At 39.3% G+C, this 19771-nt stretch overlaps 1 protein-coding gene across 5 annotated transcripts in view; it reads left to right on the forward strand.

Annotated features, from left to right (window-relative positions):
• The window catches only part of LOC109431761 (FERM, ARHGEF and pleckstrin domain-containing protein 2-like), a 201926-nt gene that overhangs the window by 57405 nt on the left and 124750 nt on the right, over nt 1-19771 (forward strand). For all 5 annotated transcript variants that reach the window (XM_029868959.2, XM_062861299.1, XM_062861300.1 and 2 more), the window contains exon 2: nt 4399-5554. In XM_029868959.2, the coding sequence (XP_029724819.2) occupies nt 5342-5554 (213 nt within the window). In that variant the 5' untranslated portion in view covers nt 4399-5341. The remainder of the gene's footprint in view (nt 1-4398; nt 5555-19771) is intronic.

Here is a 19771-nt window from a genome sequence, read left to right on the forward strand (position 1 = left end):
TGTGAACTCACATGCCTTCCAATTTGAGATGTCCACAGTGACTCTTTTACACAAAGTCGTATACGTTTTCAAGAAAGTACTCGCTCAAACGTAATACTTTTGCTTGAGTGATTTCTTGAATATTGAGGATGCTTTCAATGACGTGCCTTTCAATGTCATATTAAAAGTAGCACGACATCACAAGCTACCTGCAATGAGCTATAGGCTCTCTTTACGCTTATGCGTTTTACAGTGTCCTTTTCGGGGCACTGATTAATCCCGTTGTGGTATGGGCTATGAGCTCTCGTTACGCTTATGCATTCATTCCCTCTTCTAAGGCACCCCTTTCTATTTCACCACCTTTCCCTTTCCTAATTCCCATCCCTTGTTCCATCCTCCCTCTGGTAAATGATGAAATAGGCTTATATGTATGACGATGGTGCATATGTCCCAAATGGAGAATAACGTGCCTCTGGAGCCGGCCTTCTGATACCTGATAACCTGATACGGACCGCCTGTTCCAGTGGTAGGAGTCCACTAATCAGATGACCCCCAATTGATAGTGTTATGCGGCTTTTGCTTACCGTTATGGGGCGTCTTATAAAAACCTAAACGCGTAGGTGCCTGTGAAGCGCACCTTCACAGTATTTTGCCTCTGACTGCGCTAACCTGAGCACTGATGCAGGGAACCTCACGATCACCAAGTTAATGATTCCTGTTTCAAGAAGGGAGATAAACAAAACGTAAACGTACAGAAGTACAGAGGAGTTACATCATTGTGCGCTGGATCCAAGTTATTGAAGACCCTTGTGAGCCGGGTGCTGTTATTTGAAGTGAAGAGCTATATCACGACGGATCAAAACGATGTTTATTCTGGAAGGTCGATCAATACAAATCTTGTCGAATTTACATCTCACGCTATAAAAGTAGTGGAGGCCGGTGGTCTAGTCGATCGGGTGGACCATAGTATTCTGCTAGCTAAGAGCAGTGTATTGGTGCTATTGGTAGACTTACCTCATGGCTGCAATCATATTTGAACCATCGTGCTCTCTATGTCAAGATTGGAAGTGCAATCTCTGATTACTTTCATGCCTGTTCTGGAGTTCCACAAGGAAGTAACCTGGGTCCGTTGCTGTTGTCGATTTTTTCAACGACATCTGTCCAGTGCTCCCTGATGGATGCAGACTACTCTACGCGGACGATCTTAAAATATTTCTGCTGATTAAATCTAAGGAAGATCGCAAGAAGCTACAGCGACTAGCAGATCTTTTCGAAAACTGGTGCTTAAGAAATATGCCAGCTATAAGCATCTCAAAATGCTCCATAATATCGTTTACGCGGAGGTAAACTCCCATTATTTTGCTTTAGTTCAAACATTCGTATAGGGAATATCTGTCTAGGAAACCTCATGAACCCGTTTGCTACTTTTTGCAAAAATCGAATAGCAAACTCACGTGTCATGCCTCGAGCCTGTGTGCTTGTTAAGAATGCTATCGTTGCTACACTCGTCTCTGAATTGGCCACCAGCGATGTATGTGCTGTCATAATGCTAATTGTTGGCAGTAATGCTATTGCTCACCATATCATCTGGAGCAGCTCAGACATTAACTTGAGAGGGTCCAGTCTGATGGAATTCTCAAGTAGTACAGATCTTGGATTACTTAACATAGGCAATTGTCCAATTTTCATAGTAAATATCTGGAAGTGTTAGATACGGTGCTTTGCTATAGCAGAATTTGCTACGAGTTGACCAATTTGCATGTGTCAGATGAAGAATCGGATCTTCGCTACAACATTTTTGAACATTCAAATGTTACTTCGCAAACCTTGCGTTTCAGGAATTCCCGGTCAACCAACCTAGAAATACCTAGAACGCAGATCAGATTGTGATGATCAGATGTCGATCAGCACATCTGTGATGTTCATTTGGCCAACGTACCTCTTCATGTGAACCAACATGCTTAGCAATCTGGAAAGTTCACTGTGACTCTTTTGCATAAAGTTGTTTACGATATTGAGAAAGCATTCGCTCAAAAGCAATCTTGTTACTTTTCGATTCCATATTGGGATGGAAGCCGTATGGAGTCATGGTGTATCTCTAACAATGATCATTGCTCACCAAATGCTCAAAAACCAACGTCGCATCTCGACGTTACGCCAAGCAACGATTAGGGAATTGAGTGTTTGTGGATGCTCTTAAGGGGGAGACAACACTTTTGCGGAATCTCATATCAGATACACTATTGAAGCGACTCATTAATAGTGGTTTTCTTACTTATGGTTTGCCCGAAGACTACCTAACATTGTTAGCTGCTATCATGTGCTTCAACACCCTTTTCTACTTTATGCAAAGCGCTCTTCAAATAGTTGAGGGTTGGTGTCGTCAATATGACCTCTTGGTCAGTTGAAACCGTAATGGAGTTCGACCTTTGCGTCTTTTTGGCTCTAAAATCAGTATGCCTGGTACCATATGAAGTAGGTTGGAGTCATACTATATTCTAAGCTTTCCTGGACACCTTAAATTAAACTTAGAGCATAGCCTTCGGGCAATACAGACGAACCTTTAGTAAAACTTGAAGTCAAAAACCCAAGAACATCAAAAGGATTTACACATTTGTTGTTCGACCATAACTCATAAAAAATACAAGTTCTTCCTTTGGAAGGGAAGTAAAGCGTTGGTCCCGAGATAAACTAGCCTAGGGCCCAAAATCTCGTTAATTTATAACAAAAATACTAAATAGGTATGGAATTACTTCGAGAAGGTATTCCCTCCCCCTGGATATTCGATCTTGACGCGATGGGAGGGCTTAACCCATTAGCACTTTAGCGCCAGTCTATTCACCACCGCTTGAACTTTGAACTAGATATATCTGGTTTACAAGTTGAGCGCAAGTGAAGGAATCGGCCGTAAGTGCTAATGGGAACCAAAGGAGTATCCGTTGTGCATTTATCACAAGTCAAAGACAAGTTATAACTCAGCTTGCATAGACCTAATCTTTGCATTCTTTGAATTTTCTCAAATTTAACAATAGTTGTTAAATTTAACGTAACGCAAGAGTGGGTAGGGGAGGTCTCTGCGTTACACTCATCATTCATCACTTCGACTCGAAAGTACCAAGGACAGTAGACGCTAGGATGAGTTGACTTATAACCTTACAGATTAGATTCATTACAATTAGAAAATTATGGACTGATTAGATAAAGATAAAACTGTTGATTTTAGGAGTTTATATTTGTATTTCTTATTTTTATAGGTTTTGTAGAGATGAATATATAAAAGTTGACCAATAAACATTATCATTTTTATTTTTGACAAAAATCAGTTGACTGAACTTTTTTGTTTTTATATCTTGGACGATATTATTTCACTGACCAAAAAAAGCAGGAATTAGTTACATGTTTCTTTAGGACTTAGGACGGTTGACAATGTAAAGGGTTACGGTGGATATAATATTACTTTAGACTGAGATGATCACAGATATGCAGAAGACGACTAGCGAAATTAGGAACACAATCTGATACATTATAGACTATATTTTGACATATAGGGTTTGACTAATTTCTTTACAACATCGAATGGAAGCTCAAAAAGTGTTATCCAACACAAATATGAGAAGTTATTTCGGGATGAAGCTGGTGCTGTCAATGACTAACATCGGTTATTGACACTATTGGTGATCAGCTTGAAATAATTTTCAGAATGTATTATAAAATAACACCTGATTATTGTTTGGGGAAGCTAACAGAAAAACTAGTTGCCCATATCGGCTAAAAACGCTAGCTCTGATAGCTGCCTTTGAATAATTTTCAGAAATATCAAATCTTTAAAAATTAGACACATTTTTTTGCTCTTTGTTTATTTCTTAAGAATAGTGCTTTGAAGGCGTTAACATAGACAGCCTTTTTTCTCTCTGAATGTTGTCCATTGACCTCGGAGATTTTCGATTCTTGAAATATTGTTCAATTATGAAATCATCTTTGGAGCTTCCATTCGATCAAAATATCAGTGCGATGGGAAAAGTTAAACAGTATTTTCAAAAACTACTACGACTCAATGCTAATTACTACACACTTTGCTCAAGTTGACGACATCGTCTAGTCCATCGTGAGTATTGGTCCTAGTAGGGGGAAAGTTGGGAAAGGGTCCAGGCTTTGCTATTAGCTGTCCTGCAGCTCCACCTGGTCACTCTTCAAAAAAAAAAAGGAATTACTTCGAGAAGGTATTCGCCACGAAAAAAGTTGTAACACACTGTCCTAGCCCATACTTGAAGAACTCCGCGGCACAACAGTACCGCATTCTGTTTATCTCAATGGCTAATTAATTTACTTCAACATCACCACCAGCCAGAGGTAGCTAGCTGGTGTGTTATTTATCTTCGAAATGATCTAATGCTACCCCTTTCCCCGCTCTCTTTCCAGATTCGACTCGATTGATGAGCCCCCCACCCTTCGGACGGACCAACAAACCGATTGAACGAGAAGAAAAAAAAATCGAAAAGAAATATCGAATCGCGCGCGCGGCTTCCGATTGTGTGTGATTCTCACATGATCGTCATCAGCTCAGCTCAGCAGCGTTTCGTACAACCCCAAGATCCGCCGGAGAAGCAGCAGCTGCTTCAGATCCAAGAGGAAAATTGTTGATTTGTTGAAATAATTGTTTTAGATTTATAGGGAAGCCAAGCGTGGAATGTGTTGCGTATTGCGTGAAATTAGTCAATGAGTAATAATATAGTTTATGTGCGTGTTGGGTAGAGTGTATCCGTATATTTCAAACCAGTACCACCAGATCGGGATCGATTTACGAGTTCATTAGTACCGGTTTCTGCAGTGTCTGGGTTCTGTTCCGAGAGTGAGCAATATTTTAAATGAAGAGTGTGCGCGGGTGCAGTTTCTGCAGCAGGCAATGAAGGGCACCAGTGTAATAGCAAAAGCGGACGATGCAGTAAGCTGGCACAGTGAATAAAGTAATGCCGGGGAGCTTCGGGAAGAAAGAAAAGCATGTAAGGCCAGATGTGATCAGCCGGTTGGTCGTGAGTTAATACAGAGCCAGAGTAGTGAAGTGGTGCGCAGTGATGTGCGTTTGTTGATTTACTTTGGGTTTACGTTATCTGTTTTAGTCATAATTTGGTTCCACTCAGTGAATGTTCGTATTTGTGTAAGAGTAAAGTGTAGGAAGATAAAATATCTTCGCAAAGAAGCGTAAGCAAAAAGAAAAAAAAATAACCCAAAGAAAAAGAAGCATACACACATATGCTATAGCATCAACCAACAACAATCTTTGTGCCAAATCTGATAAACGAAGAGAAACAAGAAGCATCATCACACGCGAGCACGCGATACTCAAAAAGCAAAAAAGTTCATCATGTCACTCGATTCGATGGGACCGTCTTCGGCCGTGGGAGGTGGCAGCACTGGCGGTGGTGTGGGAACACTGTCCGGCACCAGGATGATCCATTCGCTCAGCACACCGTCCGGGGTGGACGGAAGCATCTCGGCATCGCACACCCGCGGCGGCAAGAAGCTGGCCGTGCGAATCCAGATGCTCGACGATACCGTCACCATGTTTCAGGTTCAGGTGAGTTGAGATGAACCTTTTTCCGTTAGGTTAAAAAAGCTGTGTCAAAAACAACTCGTTTCAAAGTAATAGTCAGAATTCTGAAAGGTATTCTAGCAAGATATTCTTGACCGTGAGGATTACACGTTTGCTTTGTTAGCGGATGGTCATGGGTTCAATTCCCAGCCGCACCACATGCAACTTCTCGTCAAGTCGACGCACATCGTCCATTAACACTGATCCTTCTCTGGTCTACTACCTGAAAAAACCTGGAAAACCGGGAATCCTCAGGAAATTTTATTTATCAGGGAAAAACCTGGAATACTCAGGGAAATTTTACACCGATAAAAAATTAAACTTTACTACTTGTAGATCCACTCAGAAGTAGAGTCTACAGAGTTAACTACATTGTTAGTATGAATCTGGTAGTTGAAATCAATCAATAAATACCGTTACAATGTGTGTTTTTTTTTCAGAAATTCTGTCAGGGTTTCTTTTTGGAACTAGTTTAGAAATACCTCTTAGGATTTGTCACAGGATTTCTTCTGCATTTCCGCATTTTCCCATGAAAAATGTTCTTCGTATTCTTTTTTGAATTCCTTCCGAAGATTTTTCCGGATCCCTACTGGCATTTTTCAAGATTCGAACCTTTTTTTCCTTGAGAATCTTTCGAGATTCCTAAAATCCTACCGGTTTCTGCTGGAGTTTTTCACGAGGATTTTTTTCCAGAATTTCTTCTAAAGGATTTTTGGTATTGCTCCCAGATTGCCTCGTGGGATTTTCTTGAAGTTGCTTCTGCGTTTCGTCCAAAGAAATTTTCGCTGGATTTCTTCCATGATTGATTCCGGGTCTACACAAAAGTCTCTCACGATATATCGCAGGTATTATCACAGAAATTTTCTTAAAGTTTCTCTCGGAGTTCCTCTTTAAGACTTTTTGCGATAGCTTCCAGTGTTTCTCATGAGACTTCTTATAGATCTTCCCGGGATTTCTTCCAGAGTTGCTGCAGGATTGATTAATTGATTGATTTAGTTTTACTAAAGAGACTTTCAGCCCTTGGCTGCTGCAGGAGTTATTTATGGGATTTCTACTGGAGCTCCTGCAAGGAATCATTAAAGAGGTTTTCTCAAATTTATTTCCTTCAGAAGATTCCTTCCGGCGTTGGCCCCGGGATATTTCTCAGAGTTTTTCTGAATTTTTCCTAGGCTTTCCAAAGTTTCTTTAGTGGCTTTTGGGTTTTCGCAGAAGCTATTTCTCATAGAGTTCTTCCCGTAATTTCTTTCAAAGCCTTTTACCAGGCCTTTCTTCAGAGTTGTTCACCGCATTTATTGCAGTTATCCAGATGAGATTTTTTTGCCGATTTTATCGGAATAATTCCTTCATTTTCTGGAATTGCTATAGGATTTTTTTGAGGAATTTTACAGGAGTTTTTCTCGGAATGTCTGTAATAGCTTACAAAATTCCTTGTTAGAAATTCCCGGAGAATATTGTGAGGAATCCAAGTGAAATCTAAGTATTTGATTCGACCACTAGAATGAGTTTGTATCCCTCCAAGCCAAAAAGTTCTAAAGTTGATCTTCCTTCTCCTAGTGAAAGGGACAATTACGACTTTTGACGGGTTGATGCTAAGGCCCTCCTTAATACACCATGAATGTGTATAGTTTAGAGCCCTTTGTATTCTTTCCGAAGAAACAGTTTCGTCACACTTACCTCTCACTATTATGACTATATCGTCTGCAAAGCCCACAACTTCGAAACCTGAAGGAATGAGGAGGAATGAGGAACAGGAGTACTGTTTATGTTTTCACATGTCAGCACCCAAGATTTTCTTTTAGATTTTCGTATTTCGTTGTTGTACTCAGTCAGGGCTTTCCTGTACTGAGTCCAATCTCCCGTTTGTTTCGCTCTATTGAACTTTTTACGAGAAAATTTTCTAAGGCGATCCAGTTTAAAATTCCACCATGGCACGTGTCTAGTAGAAGACGCTTAATAACGCTGCGCAGTAGGCCTGGCCGATTTAATGCTTGCAATGTATCTCCGATGCACGGCAAGCATTAATAATGACAAGAAAAATTATGGGAGTTGTCGATCCCACATTTTCCAGGATTCTTTCAATGAATGGCTGTGTATGTGTAGACTAGACACTAGACTAGATAGAGAAATCTCTGGTCGGCTGTTCGGGCTCGTTTGGAAGTTGACCATCAATGTTAACTTCTTTTCTCGATCAGCCTAGATAGCTGTGTAGTGTCGGTAGCGGTTGTCTCAATTGGCTAAGAATAACACTACGGACCGCCTGATCCAGTGGTAAGAGTCCACTAAACAGGTGACCCCTAATTCATGGTGTTATGCGGCTTTATGCTTACCGTGCCAAAGAATGAATGGTTAGGGGGGCCTAATAAAAACCTAACCACAAACGGAGCCTGTGGAGAATTAGGGCGTCCTCCACAGTATTACGCCCTTACTGCGCTAACCGGAGCAATGGTGCAGTGGACCTTGCGTTTCTCCGAGATAATCAGTTGCGCTTCTTAAGTCTCAAATTTGAGGCTAAATAAGGGCGGGGTTATTCAAATGTTGATAATTAGCTTGCGTTACTGCCTATATGGTTTCGCTAAATGCGTTTTCGCCATTGGCGTTTTTCAATTGACACCAATTTGGTTCGTTGATGTTTCCTTTTTGTGCTGTGATTGTGAAGAGTGTAATCCTGTCTAGTTTGGGTAGTGGCTACGGCAAGGAAACCTCAGATCAATTTTCAGCGTAAAAAGCGTATGTAGCCCAAGTGGATCTACTTCAAAAAGTTCATTTCCGTAGGCTAATTTCTGTACATATAGGTTACCTTGTGAACCCAGCTTTGCTTTTTTCATTATAGATGAACTGTCGTGCCTCGAGCATGCTATATTTTAGAATAACGTTAACAGTATGCTTCAACCTTTCCTTGTGGATGCCTTCAAGCAAGCTCTTGTTTTCAGCATATTTTCGCTGATATTTGGCATCTGAAGTAGCTCAAACATTGATTTGAGATGCTTCAGTTTGATGGAATACTTAGGTAGTACAGTTCATGGTTAACTTAACATAGAATTGCACCTAACCCAACTCTGCATGAGCAGAATTTGTCATGAGTTGACTGATTGGCCTGTGTCAGATGAGGACCCTCTATTTGACCTTTTTGCACTTTGGAGTGTTCCTTCGCAAACTTTGCGTATTCAGGCGTCCCTGCTCAACAAGCTAGGGTACCTGTAATAATTGGTTGCGATCGCATTTTATGGATAACTCGCTTCCATAGCTACTCCAAGAGAGTTTCATTATGGTTTTGTTATTACAACGCCCTTCATTGTGGTATACCATAGCTACTGCTTTGAAAGAAGCTTGTCCTCTGCGGTCTGTGCGGACCGCAAGAGGTATTCCTGAATGGAACTCGGACCTGTTCAAGTTCTTAATATCTTCGGATAAACCAGTCTTTTGTATAGCTACGAATCTTTAGCTTCTACCCCGAGGATTGTAGCTATAGAATCGATTTAGTGGGCACTAAAAAGCTCTGCTTACTTCAAATCTCCTGGAGCAAATGGGGCTTTGTCCTATTTTTCTCCAGAGGGATTTGAGTTTTTCAAACATGTTTTGAACTCTTATAGTTTTCTATTGGGTATTTTCATGGCGTAAAATTACTCTGTAGTTTTATCCCGAAAGGGTGCGTGCGTTGTAAAAAGAAGGAATAAGTTCCAGATTTATCTGGTTACGTCGTTCTTTCTGAAATGCTCGAAACGCATTGTCGATTATCACATCTGTGATGTTCGTCTGGCTAACAAGCCTGTTCATGTGAACTCACATGTCTCCCAATTTGGGATGTCCACAGTGACTCTTTTACACAAAGTTGTATACGTTTTCAAGAAAGTGCTCGCTAAAACGTAGTTTTTGCTTGGGTGATTTCTTGAGTATTGAGGATGCTTTTGATGACGTGCCTTTCTATGTCATATTGAAAGTCGCATGACGTCGCAAGCTGGCTCCAATGAGCTATAGGCTCTTTTTACGCTTATGCGTTTTACAGTGTCCTTTTCAGGGCACTGATTAACCCCGTTGTGGTATGAGCTATGAGCTCTCGTTGCGCTTATGCGTTCATTCCCTCTTCTAGGGCACCCCTTCCTATTTCATCACCTTTCCCTTTCCCTATTCCCATCCCTTGTCCCATTCTCCCTCAGGTAAATGATGAAATAGGCTCATATGTATGGCGATGGCACAAATGTCCCAAATGGAGGATAACGTGCCTCTGGAGCCGGCCTTCTGATACCTGATACCTGATATCTCCGATGCACGGCAAGCATTAATAATGACAAGAAAAATTATGGGAGTTGTCGATCCCACATTTTCCAGGATTCTTTCAATGAATGGCTGTGTATGTGTAGACTAGACACTAGACTAGATAGAGAAATCTCATCTGACACGTGTCAGTTTGTGATCTTGTCAAAGATTGGAGATTGCAGCATTGCACAGTGTTAGATCCTAAGACCTCTTGTCTGATCGCATTTGAGAAAGTAGATTTATCACCATTGTTACAAATGTCTATAATGTTCGAAGACAGATATTCTAATGGTGACTCACCTCGACTGTTGATATCCGTACTACCCCAAACTGTGTGATGCGCATTGGCGTCACAGCCAATGAGGAACGATTTGTTATTTTCTTTACAGAGTTGAACAAATACTGCGATCTCAGGAGGAGGTACCTCAGAAACATCACCAGGAAAGTAAGCTGAAGCCACAGCGATCTCAGTTTTACCCCTAGTGGTTGGTACCTCTACCATGACCGCAACAATGTCCCTTCTGATAAACTCTGTAAAAGGATAGCATTTTAACGTTTTACGTACTAGGACAGCAGTTCTGTGAGAATCTTGTTGCTCATCATAAAATAGTTTACTATTTTGTGTCAGAACTCCAACAACACAGCGTAACAAAAATTAGCTTTTTGTCTGTCTCAAGAGCAAACTTATGTGTCTCCGAAGGATTTTGGGCCGCTGAATCCGAATCCGGGCTCAGATTTGCTCTAACACGTCACAATTTTGAGCTATACCTCAATTTATAGGGCAAAATATGCGATTTTGGGCTTTTTTTGACTGCAAGCCATTAAGAAAGGAAACATTTTTTTTAAGCAATCAAAAGGTTAATTGGTCAATTAACATCTAAATTAACGACTCATTCAAAATATTTCGTTTTACCAAATCGAATTTGATAGTTTTAAGCGATTTATTTTAGGTACGATATTTCCCATACAAGTCAGTCTCCAAAAGTTGCATGCAAGTTTTCATACTAACATAGAATGCTTAAATCTATCAAATTTGATTAGGTAAAACGAAATATTTTGCATGAGTCGTTAATTTAGATGTTAATTGACCAACTAACCTTTTGATTGCTTAAAAAAAATATTTCCAAGCTTAATGGCTTGCAGTCAAAAAAGCCCAAAATCGCATATTTTGCCCTATAAATTGAGGTGTAGTTAAAAATTGTGACGTGTTGGAGCAAATCTGAGCCCGGATTCGGATTCAGCGGCCTAAAATCCTTCGGAGACACATAAGTTTGCTCTTGAGACAAAAAAATGTTGCGCTGTGCAATCTTTCGTTTATTGGGCCATGGTTCTTCAATAAGCGCCACTTCCAGTCCTTCTTTTATAAACCTTCGACTCAACTCAGCAGAAGTACCATTTGCGTGATGGAGGTTTACCTTACAAACTTGATTCCTGTCATGAAAATATACATTTACCCACTTTTGTTGAGCCTCGGAATTGAGACTCAAGAAAAGTATCCGATTATCCCGGAGACTCATAAGGTCCACTGCGTCATTGCTCCGTATAACACAGTAAGGGCAAAATACTGTGGAGGGTACCCTGGTACTCCACAGGCACCGTTAGCGGTTTGGTTTTTATTAGACCTCCCCCCCCTAAAAACAACACATGAATAGCGAACACTAAAAAAAAGGTTCAAATCTGTTGAGAACTGTTTCTGCAATCGTAGTCACCGCATCGACGTTTTTGGAAAAATCGCGTTTAAAGTTTCAAGTATGCACTACGAGCCCGTCCTAGACTGTACTTCAACGATATTAATTAGATCGTTTAAGAAAAAAAAAACAGTTCATGAGAAAAATTTAAAAAAAACGCTCGTTTTCCCATACTAAATTCCATACAAATTTCAATCGAAATGCGGAATACGGGGATGCAACCAATCGCTGCCAAATTTTGCAAAGTTGTTTTGCACGCTAAAAGGAATCGAAAAAGCTATGTTCCAAAAAATCGGTTTTGTTGACCCAGTCTGGTAGATAAAGACGTGAAAAAATATCCTGATGGATAAAGATGTAAAGAAGTAGCCTAATGCAAACAGATCATGATTTGCAATTCAACTCGGTGAACTGTGCCATAATTCTTTTCAAAGGGTGGACAAAATTTGTAAATCTACGCCATTGTAAAAGCGCCAGCATTGCCTGAGAATGCTGCATTTCTACGCTACTTTCCCACATGTATACAGAACAGCATATTCGTGTGGCGTATACACTATGTTATGTTTTCTATCTTACGGTAGCCTTAATAGCTACAGCATCCATTGTTTGTGCTCGGTTTATGGGTCATAGCGATTCCTGCAGGGCTTTTGGGAGCAGCTCACTGTTCCAACTCTCAACAGGGATTTACTTCGGGCTGTGTGTTGCAATTGGTTATAATGAGACATAGTTTTGCATAACTTCTTTTGATTTCAATGCATATAGGACCAATTCATTTTGGTTGAAGAATGGAAAACTTCGATGCAGTGTTGAATCAAACTGCAAACCAGTTAGAATTGCTTTGTGAAGCAACTCAAATTGTGCGATTCGATTTGTGTACGATTTGGTGAGCTGAATGCAACCCTGTGGTTGGAAGTCTTTCTACAACGGACTCAGTATCATGGTATGCACCAAGGTCTCTGTGGCATGCATATTTAGTCAACGCAAATGAATAGAACGAGGTTAAGTCAACAGAGTGGGACCAACTTGCCATTATTTGCCATAAATCATAATGAAAAGAAGTTTGAGCCTTTTGAGTCTTCTGTGCTAGCTGGCCTGGCCGTGTACATAAGAGTACACCAGTTCCTACAGGTTGGCACCAGACGAAAAGTGATTCTCTTTTGTATCGTTTAGGCCGTAGCACCCGTAGCAGTTGCACTATTTTGCACTACACATAAATCATCATTATACGGGCCGGACTTCACATGATCCTACCACAGCTTCGTTAGAAGAAGACCGATTAGAGACCAAAGTAATCCGCCGTTCTCTGGAGTATTTTTTTTAGGAAACTCCAACTAACGAACCGGTTCTCAGTTTTTACGCCCATTTCCGTAGGTAGTCTTCATCAACTGGCATCCTCTCGACAAGCTATGCGAATAAGAGGTACAGGCTTGCATTACGACTACACAAACTGGGATATTAAATATGAATAAACCAAAATTGGGTCACCGTCGTCGTCACAGTCAACCCAGTGCGCCTCGTCTGTTTCGTCGTCATCAGCGCAGTGTTCTCCTCATTATGGGTTTCCGATTTTGCGCTCAGTTTTGTGCAGTCTGTCCGTCTTTCGGTTTGCGCTTCTATGTCCCGTTGCAGCCCATCAGATTTATGCGTTCGTTTGTATAGTTTTGGTGCAAAGGCAAACGCAAAAGTTAGTGAAAAAGACTGAAAGACGCTCATTGGGTTTCATTTAACGATGGCGCCAGCCAGCCAACCGAGGTCGACCACCACGCGAAGGGCACATAGTAAAAGAAATGGTTTTGGCTGTAGATGACTTGCAAAATTCAAAATGATTGGAGCTTGTTTGTACACAAATTGCTGCATAAGTTTTCATTGCTAGGTGGGAAGAAGATGTCAATGCTGAATAAGTTGTTCTTAATCTATAAGTCAAATTATGAATAATTGAACGACTTGATCTTTTTTTCCTTATTACATTCTCACGAGGGTAGTTTTTTAATCCTCCTAAAGGCTAGGCGAACCACGATAGCGTAGTATACGTTCAGCGAGCCTTTCTGGGTCGTATTGACCCCAACATCCTACTAGGGTTAAAGGTAAGAAATTTGGCGATAATATAGCGCTTATAATTATCCTCTGTATAAAAGCAAGGTGCAGGTGCAGGTTCGTAGTTGCATACCTAGCACAGTCAAGTATTTTACGAGTAATTAAGATTGGATGACCCAAAATCGTACGAGGACTATACTAATAGCAGATAGACGTTTTGAGCAGCACTTTCATTAGGGTAGAAATTTACTTCGTCATATGCGCCGAATGTCGTTTGGCCGAACGCCATTTAGCCGAATGCCATCTTTGCTGAATGGGTCATTTGGCCGAATTAAAATCAATAGAATTTATGAGAACTTTTTGACATGCTTGTTGCCAATATGATCATTAGAAATATTTCCTTCTTTTAATCTTAAACTGTTCTTTCTAATTAAGCTTTTAAATTTTGAAAAATTATTGATTTTTTTTTAATTTTACGTGAAATACCTTTTTTTGAGCCACTATGATTTTTTCATTTGGATAGGGGTAGGCGGGGCATTATGGACACCCGGGGCAGAATGGACACCCTCAATATTTTGAAATATGCGAACTTTTTTGAACTTTTAATGAATGGAGAATATAGTCCATTTGTCTAAAACGTAGTTTCAGGAAAGAAACATTCGAAATTAAAATTATACTTGATTTTACACGAAAAAGTTGCGTCCTCCATTTTTTGTGCATGGAAATTATAATTTCCACACCATCTAAAATAAGATTTAGTGATTAATTTATTGCAGGTCGATTAAAACCTGATATTTCTAGAACACATGCAATTAGTTTTGCTGTATCTACATGCTTAACATGTTTATATTTTCTTCTTTATTATATCAAAAATCAAGTTTGGAAATATCTTCTGCTGCCGGGGCAAAATGGACACCCACCTTTTTGAAAGAAGCGGCAAGGGAAAAATATAACCTAAATTACAAACCAACCAAATTCTTCGATTTCAGCATATTTTTGGTTAAATGTTCACTATAGTAGACATAGGGTGAAACAAATTGGTCAAAAAACGACAGCAGTGGAAAATAGTAGTTCTAGGTACAGCTGTACATGCCGACAAAAACGAAGCTTTATCCAGAACAGCCTGAATTTAAATTAACTGAACAAAAATGATCTACTTCGGCGTATTATTCATCCATAATAGTTATTTTGTAATGAAATGACTTTATATGTGTAAATAATGTATGAAATTCGTAAAAGTCTCATGGTGTCCTTATTGCCCCATGGGGGTGTCCATTCTGCCCCATATGCTTGAAGACGGTCATGAAAAACTAACATTTTTCATAACATTTTTTGAAGTGGATAAATCATTTTTCTTCGTGAGCATTCTTATGCAATAGATGCTAAATAGACTTTAAAAGGATACATGTATCAAAAAACTAAACTTTTTTGACATCTTGCCAGGTAAAGTTAGCAAAAACCTTAGGGTGTCCATATTGCCCCGCCTACCCCTACCTAAAATCTATTTCAAAGAGATTTTTTGCAATCACCTTTTGACAGCTGGGCAACTGCTTCACAGCTCCGCCCAGTACAAAATCCGACGAGGGGTTATTCAAACAAATCGCTCCCATACAAACTTCAAATTGATTTTTAAATAAGTTCCCGGTCACCAAAAATCACGAAAATTTGTTTTTCGGCCCAGTTTGGCGTGCAGAATAAGAATATGGATTTATTCCAACACAGTTAAAGAAGTAAATTTTACCATTCAAAGATTAGTTGGTGCTGAAACTACCATTTTTCTGGGTAACAGTGCTATTATCACTTGAGTTCATAATTAGTTTTCGGCAGTAAAGAGAACTGTCAGACAAAAGAGGCACTAAACAAGCAACATAAAACGTGGCGATTACTCTTTATCCCAACTGGTAACAGATAATGACATGATCTCGAAATTTTTTGTTGCAGACAAAACGGAAACTGAATTTGTTGTGTACTTTTCAACTCGTGAATAATCAACTATTACTAACCAAAAATCGGAACTTTTTGATGATACATCTTCAGTAGCGTTGCAGTGTTTACCGACTCGAAGTTACCGCTCGAAAATCACAATGCAAGGCTTAAAAATCTCTAAACTCGTTGTGCACGATCTTTGTCCTATTCTGAACAAGTTGGGACAAACGTATATTGCATCGGGTAGAATGTCGCAACAAATTCAGGTTGCGACATTGTCGTTATTGTTGCGCGATGGTTGAATTTTGATTCACTGGTTTTCGGCCAAACGGCGTTCGGTCAAATGACCCTGTCGGCCAAATTGCGTTTGGCCAAACGGCACTCGGTCAAATCACCCGGAACCGTAAAAGGAAATATGCATATAATTGCCTATAGCTAAGTTATATATGCTTGAAATATGGTCCATAAAACTATGAAAACCGTTATAGGATAAACAGGTATAATATGCCCCCCTCAAGCAGAAATGGCAATATATCTAAAATTGGCGCCTTACTCCATCTATTGTCCACTGCAAATCGTTGTTCTCAAAGTCAGTGAAGTGTTGCACGGGAACTTTGCCTTTGGAGGGACGGCTATGGAAGCTTTGAAACGTTTTTCGAAAACGTCCCAAAATTTACCATATAAAAACAAACGGGGCAATACGCCCCATCAAAAGAAAAACGTCCAGCGCCGTGATAAAACTGTACCAAGGATTAATTCCACCACATGCTTTTCCTAGGGGGGTCTTCTAACAAGTGTTCAACTGCATATAAGTTGCAAAATAGCACAAGCGAACAGAACTAGCTTCATTTACAATGAAGTCTATTTACAAGAGGTAAAATATTACGCCAAAAGCCTCGATTTCAGACTTTTTGATATTTTTATTGCATTTCTGTACCAATCCACTAACGGACCAGCTTGATGGCAATTATTCTTCAATATTTAAGATCTCTAATCGATCACGCATGCGAAAAGCGCTTGAATCGCTTGAAAATGAAGGGGGGCGTTTTGACCCGGTGGGACGTATTATACCCTTTTACCCTAACTATTTTATTTTTGAAATTAGCGGGATGTCATGTTCGGCAAAATTGTGTATTTTACCATTATCTATAATTTTGTAGAACATGAGAAAAATGTAGAATCAGTCATTAGAAAGTTATTGCTAAAAATCCTTTTTCAAGGGGATGACGATAGAAAACGTAACGTATCTTGAAAAGTAATGGAGTTACAAACTTGACGTCATCGACAAAGTCGCTCCAAACAATATTTTCTACAACTTTTGTGAAGACGCCAACCTTTTATCTTGAAAAATTCAAAAAATAAATTTTCAATCTCACTTTTAGGGGGATTGATCAATTTCCAAAATAGTTCAGAAGGAGCTCTTGTGATAGTGAAAAACTTTCTCGAAGACACCATGACGCTAAACGTCATAGTTGAAAAGGTATTATTTAAGCGCGCTAAAATGACGAAATCAGCAACTGTGCTCTCTGGGCATAGTGCACAGTGGTCCGCGAACCAGATTTACGCGGAAAGATGCATTCAACGCCTACAAATGAGTTTTTAGGGTGGTTCAAGAAAAACCGGTTTTCTGGCGTTAACTTTTTCTGTTTCGGTTTTTAATCAAAGTCGCCCAAGAAACACTTGTAGAGAATTTGAAGACGCGTCGTTTTCTGCGCTGAGATGGTAGTTATCTCTTTTGGTTCAAAAGTTACAGGCGTTTTCCTTAAAAAATCATAGTTTTTTAAAAGGTTGTTATGACGGGTTGGGGTAAACATAAAAAATATCTTTTGCATGCATCCAAAAGAAGAAATGTTGTTATAAAACATATAAAAAATAAAAGTAAAATAAAAATAAGATGTAATTCAAGTGAAAAATACTTGAAAAGTTCCTATTTTTTCTAGGAAATCACAACATCTTTTGTACGGAATGACGTAGCAACATTCTCAGCGCACGAAAATGCGCGTTTTTGGAAGCTCTAAAAGTGGTTCTAAGGCGACTTTGACGAGAAATTTGAAACAAAAAAGATAAAGCAATAAAACGATAATAAATTTGGTCGAAACAGTTTAAACGCTTTACCTTTTTTGTTTCAAATTTCTCATCAAAGTCGCCTTAGAACCACTTTTAAAGCTTCCAAAAACGCGCATTTTCGTGCGCTGAGAATGTTGCTATGTCATTCAGTTCAAAAGATATTGATGATTTTTTTAGAAAAAATAGGCACTTTTCAAGTATTTTTCACTTGAGTTACAAAAGTAACACCCCTCTAATTTTTTGATCGATTATGATTTTGATTGATTTTGATTTAAATCTAGATCGGTCAATTTTAAAGCTACATAAAGAGTGTCTTCAGCAAATTTGCTCAAAATTGATAGATCTACAACTGTATATAGTTATTCTTGCAAATAAAAAAGTTTGGTTCCCAATTTCTTTGAAAATATGGACAACCCTAATTATCATGTATATTGAAAAGAGGGCCTCATTTTTAAACAACTTTGTAGAAGACCATATTAATCTAGAAAATCATTTGAAGGCGCTGAATGCATCTTTCCTCGTAAATCTGTTTCGTGGACCATTGTGTATTGTATCATTGGGATGGTAACATAAGGCTGAATTTCAAAAGGCTGAATGCACATAAGGCTGAATACAAAAGGCTGAAACTATGGATATGTAACAAAAGGCTGAAATTACAAAAGGCTGAAATAACAAAAGGCTGAAAACATGGCAAATTCCAAAACTTGAAATATGCATAATAATGAACTCTATACAATCTGAGCTGAGGGTTTAATGATTTAAAAGATGGTATTAGACAAGGTATTATATTTTCCGGAATACTATTCCCCGGAGTGGCATTTGTCGAAATGTCGTTCCCGTTGGTGCTGTGTCATTATGCCGAAGGATATCAGGCCTCAAATGCCACTAGGGCGAATGGGTTATAATGGTTTTAATGCAAAGGAGGTTTACTAGGCAGCCTAGTTGAATGGTTAAATTATGATCTATGCATTTACCTCGAGAACAGCCTTTCTAAAAAAGCGGGAAACATCTCTGATGGAAGAGTAAGTATTGTGGCCGCAAATAGTACAGTATAACGACCAAGCGGAAAGTTTTGATGATAATATCTGCATACTAATAACTCTCCCGTGAGTGATTTTTCCTTCTTTTAAAAATAGGTTGTTCTTTTGAGGTATTTGCATAAATTCAGTGTTGGCATTCTTACCAATGTGTAAAATGCAGCGAGCTTCTGCGAGCGCATATTCCTTAAAAACGATTCATCGGAGATTTCCTCTTCTTTTGAACATAGGCTGTTCTTACTGTGTTTGAATGTTATAGCTGCATCTTTTTTTTTATCAAAGGTTTGCCTTTTTTTTAAATGTTGAAGGAACCATAATTTAAGTTCAGGTGTTGAAGCTGCTTACTTTTTACCAGATGTTTCTCCTTCTTATAAAATAGGCTATTCTTTCAAGCAGTATTGTATTCAAACAGAACGTGAGCCAAAAATGAACTGAACACTTTAAATTTTTTGGTCGACAAAGCATTGAACTTTCCTGTCAGAGCTTTTGCTGCTTAAGAGCGCCCGCTCGGTTCCCATTCGACTCTGAGTTCACATGCGCTTATCTTCATCATCAAATCCTATGTGTCTTCTTTCCTAGGACTAGAACCATGTGCCGCATCTACATGTTTGGACGTTATTATGTTATGTCACAGGAAAATGCATCATAGATCCTTTGGTACGACATTGTGGTCTCGGATATTGATATACAGCTCCAGGAATTTAGATTTTTCGAAACACATGATGGTCGGACTGGTTCACTCTTCTATAAAAGGAGATTAATTAGCCCAAAAGATTGCCAAAATTGAAGGGTGAAATGGCGCAAATATGACCATTTTTATCACAGATACCAGGGTAACATGTTAGTCAGCATGCTACGGGTTCAGTCCTTTCCAGTTCATGCCACGTTCAATTTGCATGTTCAAATATATTTGATCGCAGTGTGCCGAGTATGAACTTCAATGCAAATTGAACGCGTTCACACTGCAGTGCTGCTGTCGGTTCTGAATTCTTATGCGCACAACATTGGGGGAAATAGTTTCTGTCGATATGTGATGCTAATAAACCTGTTTAGTCACCCGGAGTTCCTTGAGAAACTTAATCAGGAATGGTCAACTGATGGACCGACGATCAGACTCTATTGGTTTAGGCAATTTTATGATTTTTGATAATTCATGCCAATAACTCCGTTACTGTATTGTATTAAATCATATGATTGGA

The sequence above is a fragment of the Aedes albopictus genome, chromosome 3, assembly GCF_035046485.1.
Source record: "Aedes albopictus strain Foshan chromosome 3, AalbF5, whole genome shotgun sequence".
Lineage (NCBI taxonomy): Eukaryota > Metazoa > Arthropoda > Insecta > Diptera > Culicidae > Aedes > Aedes albopictus.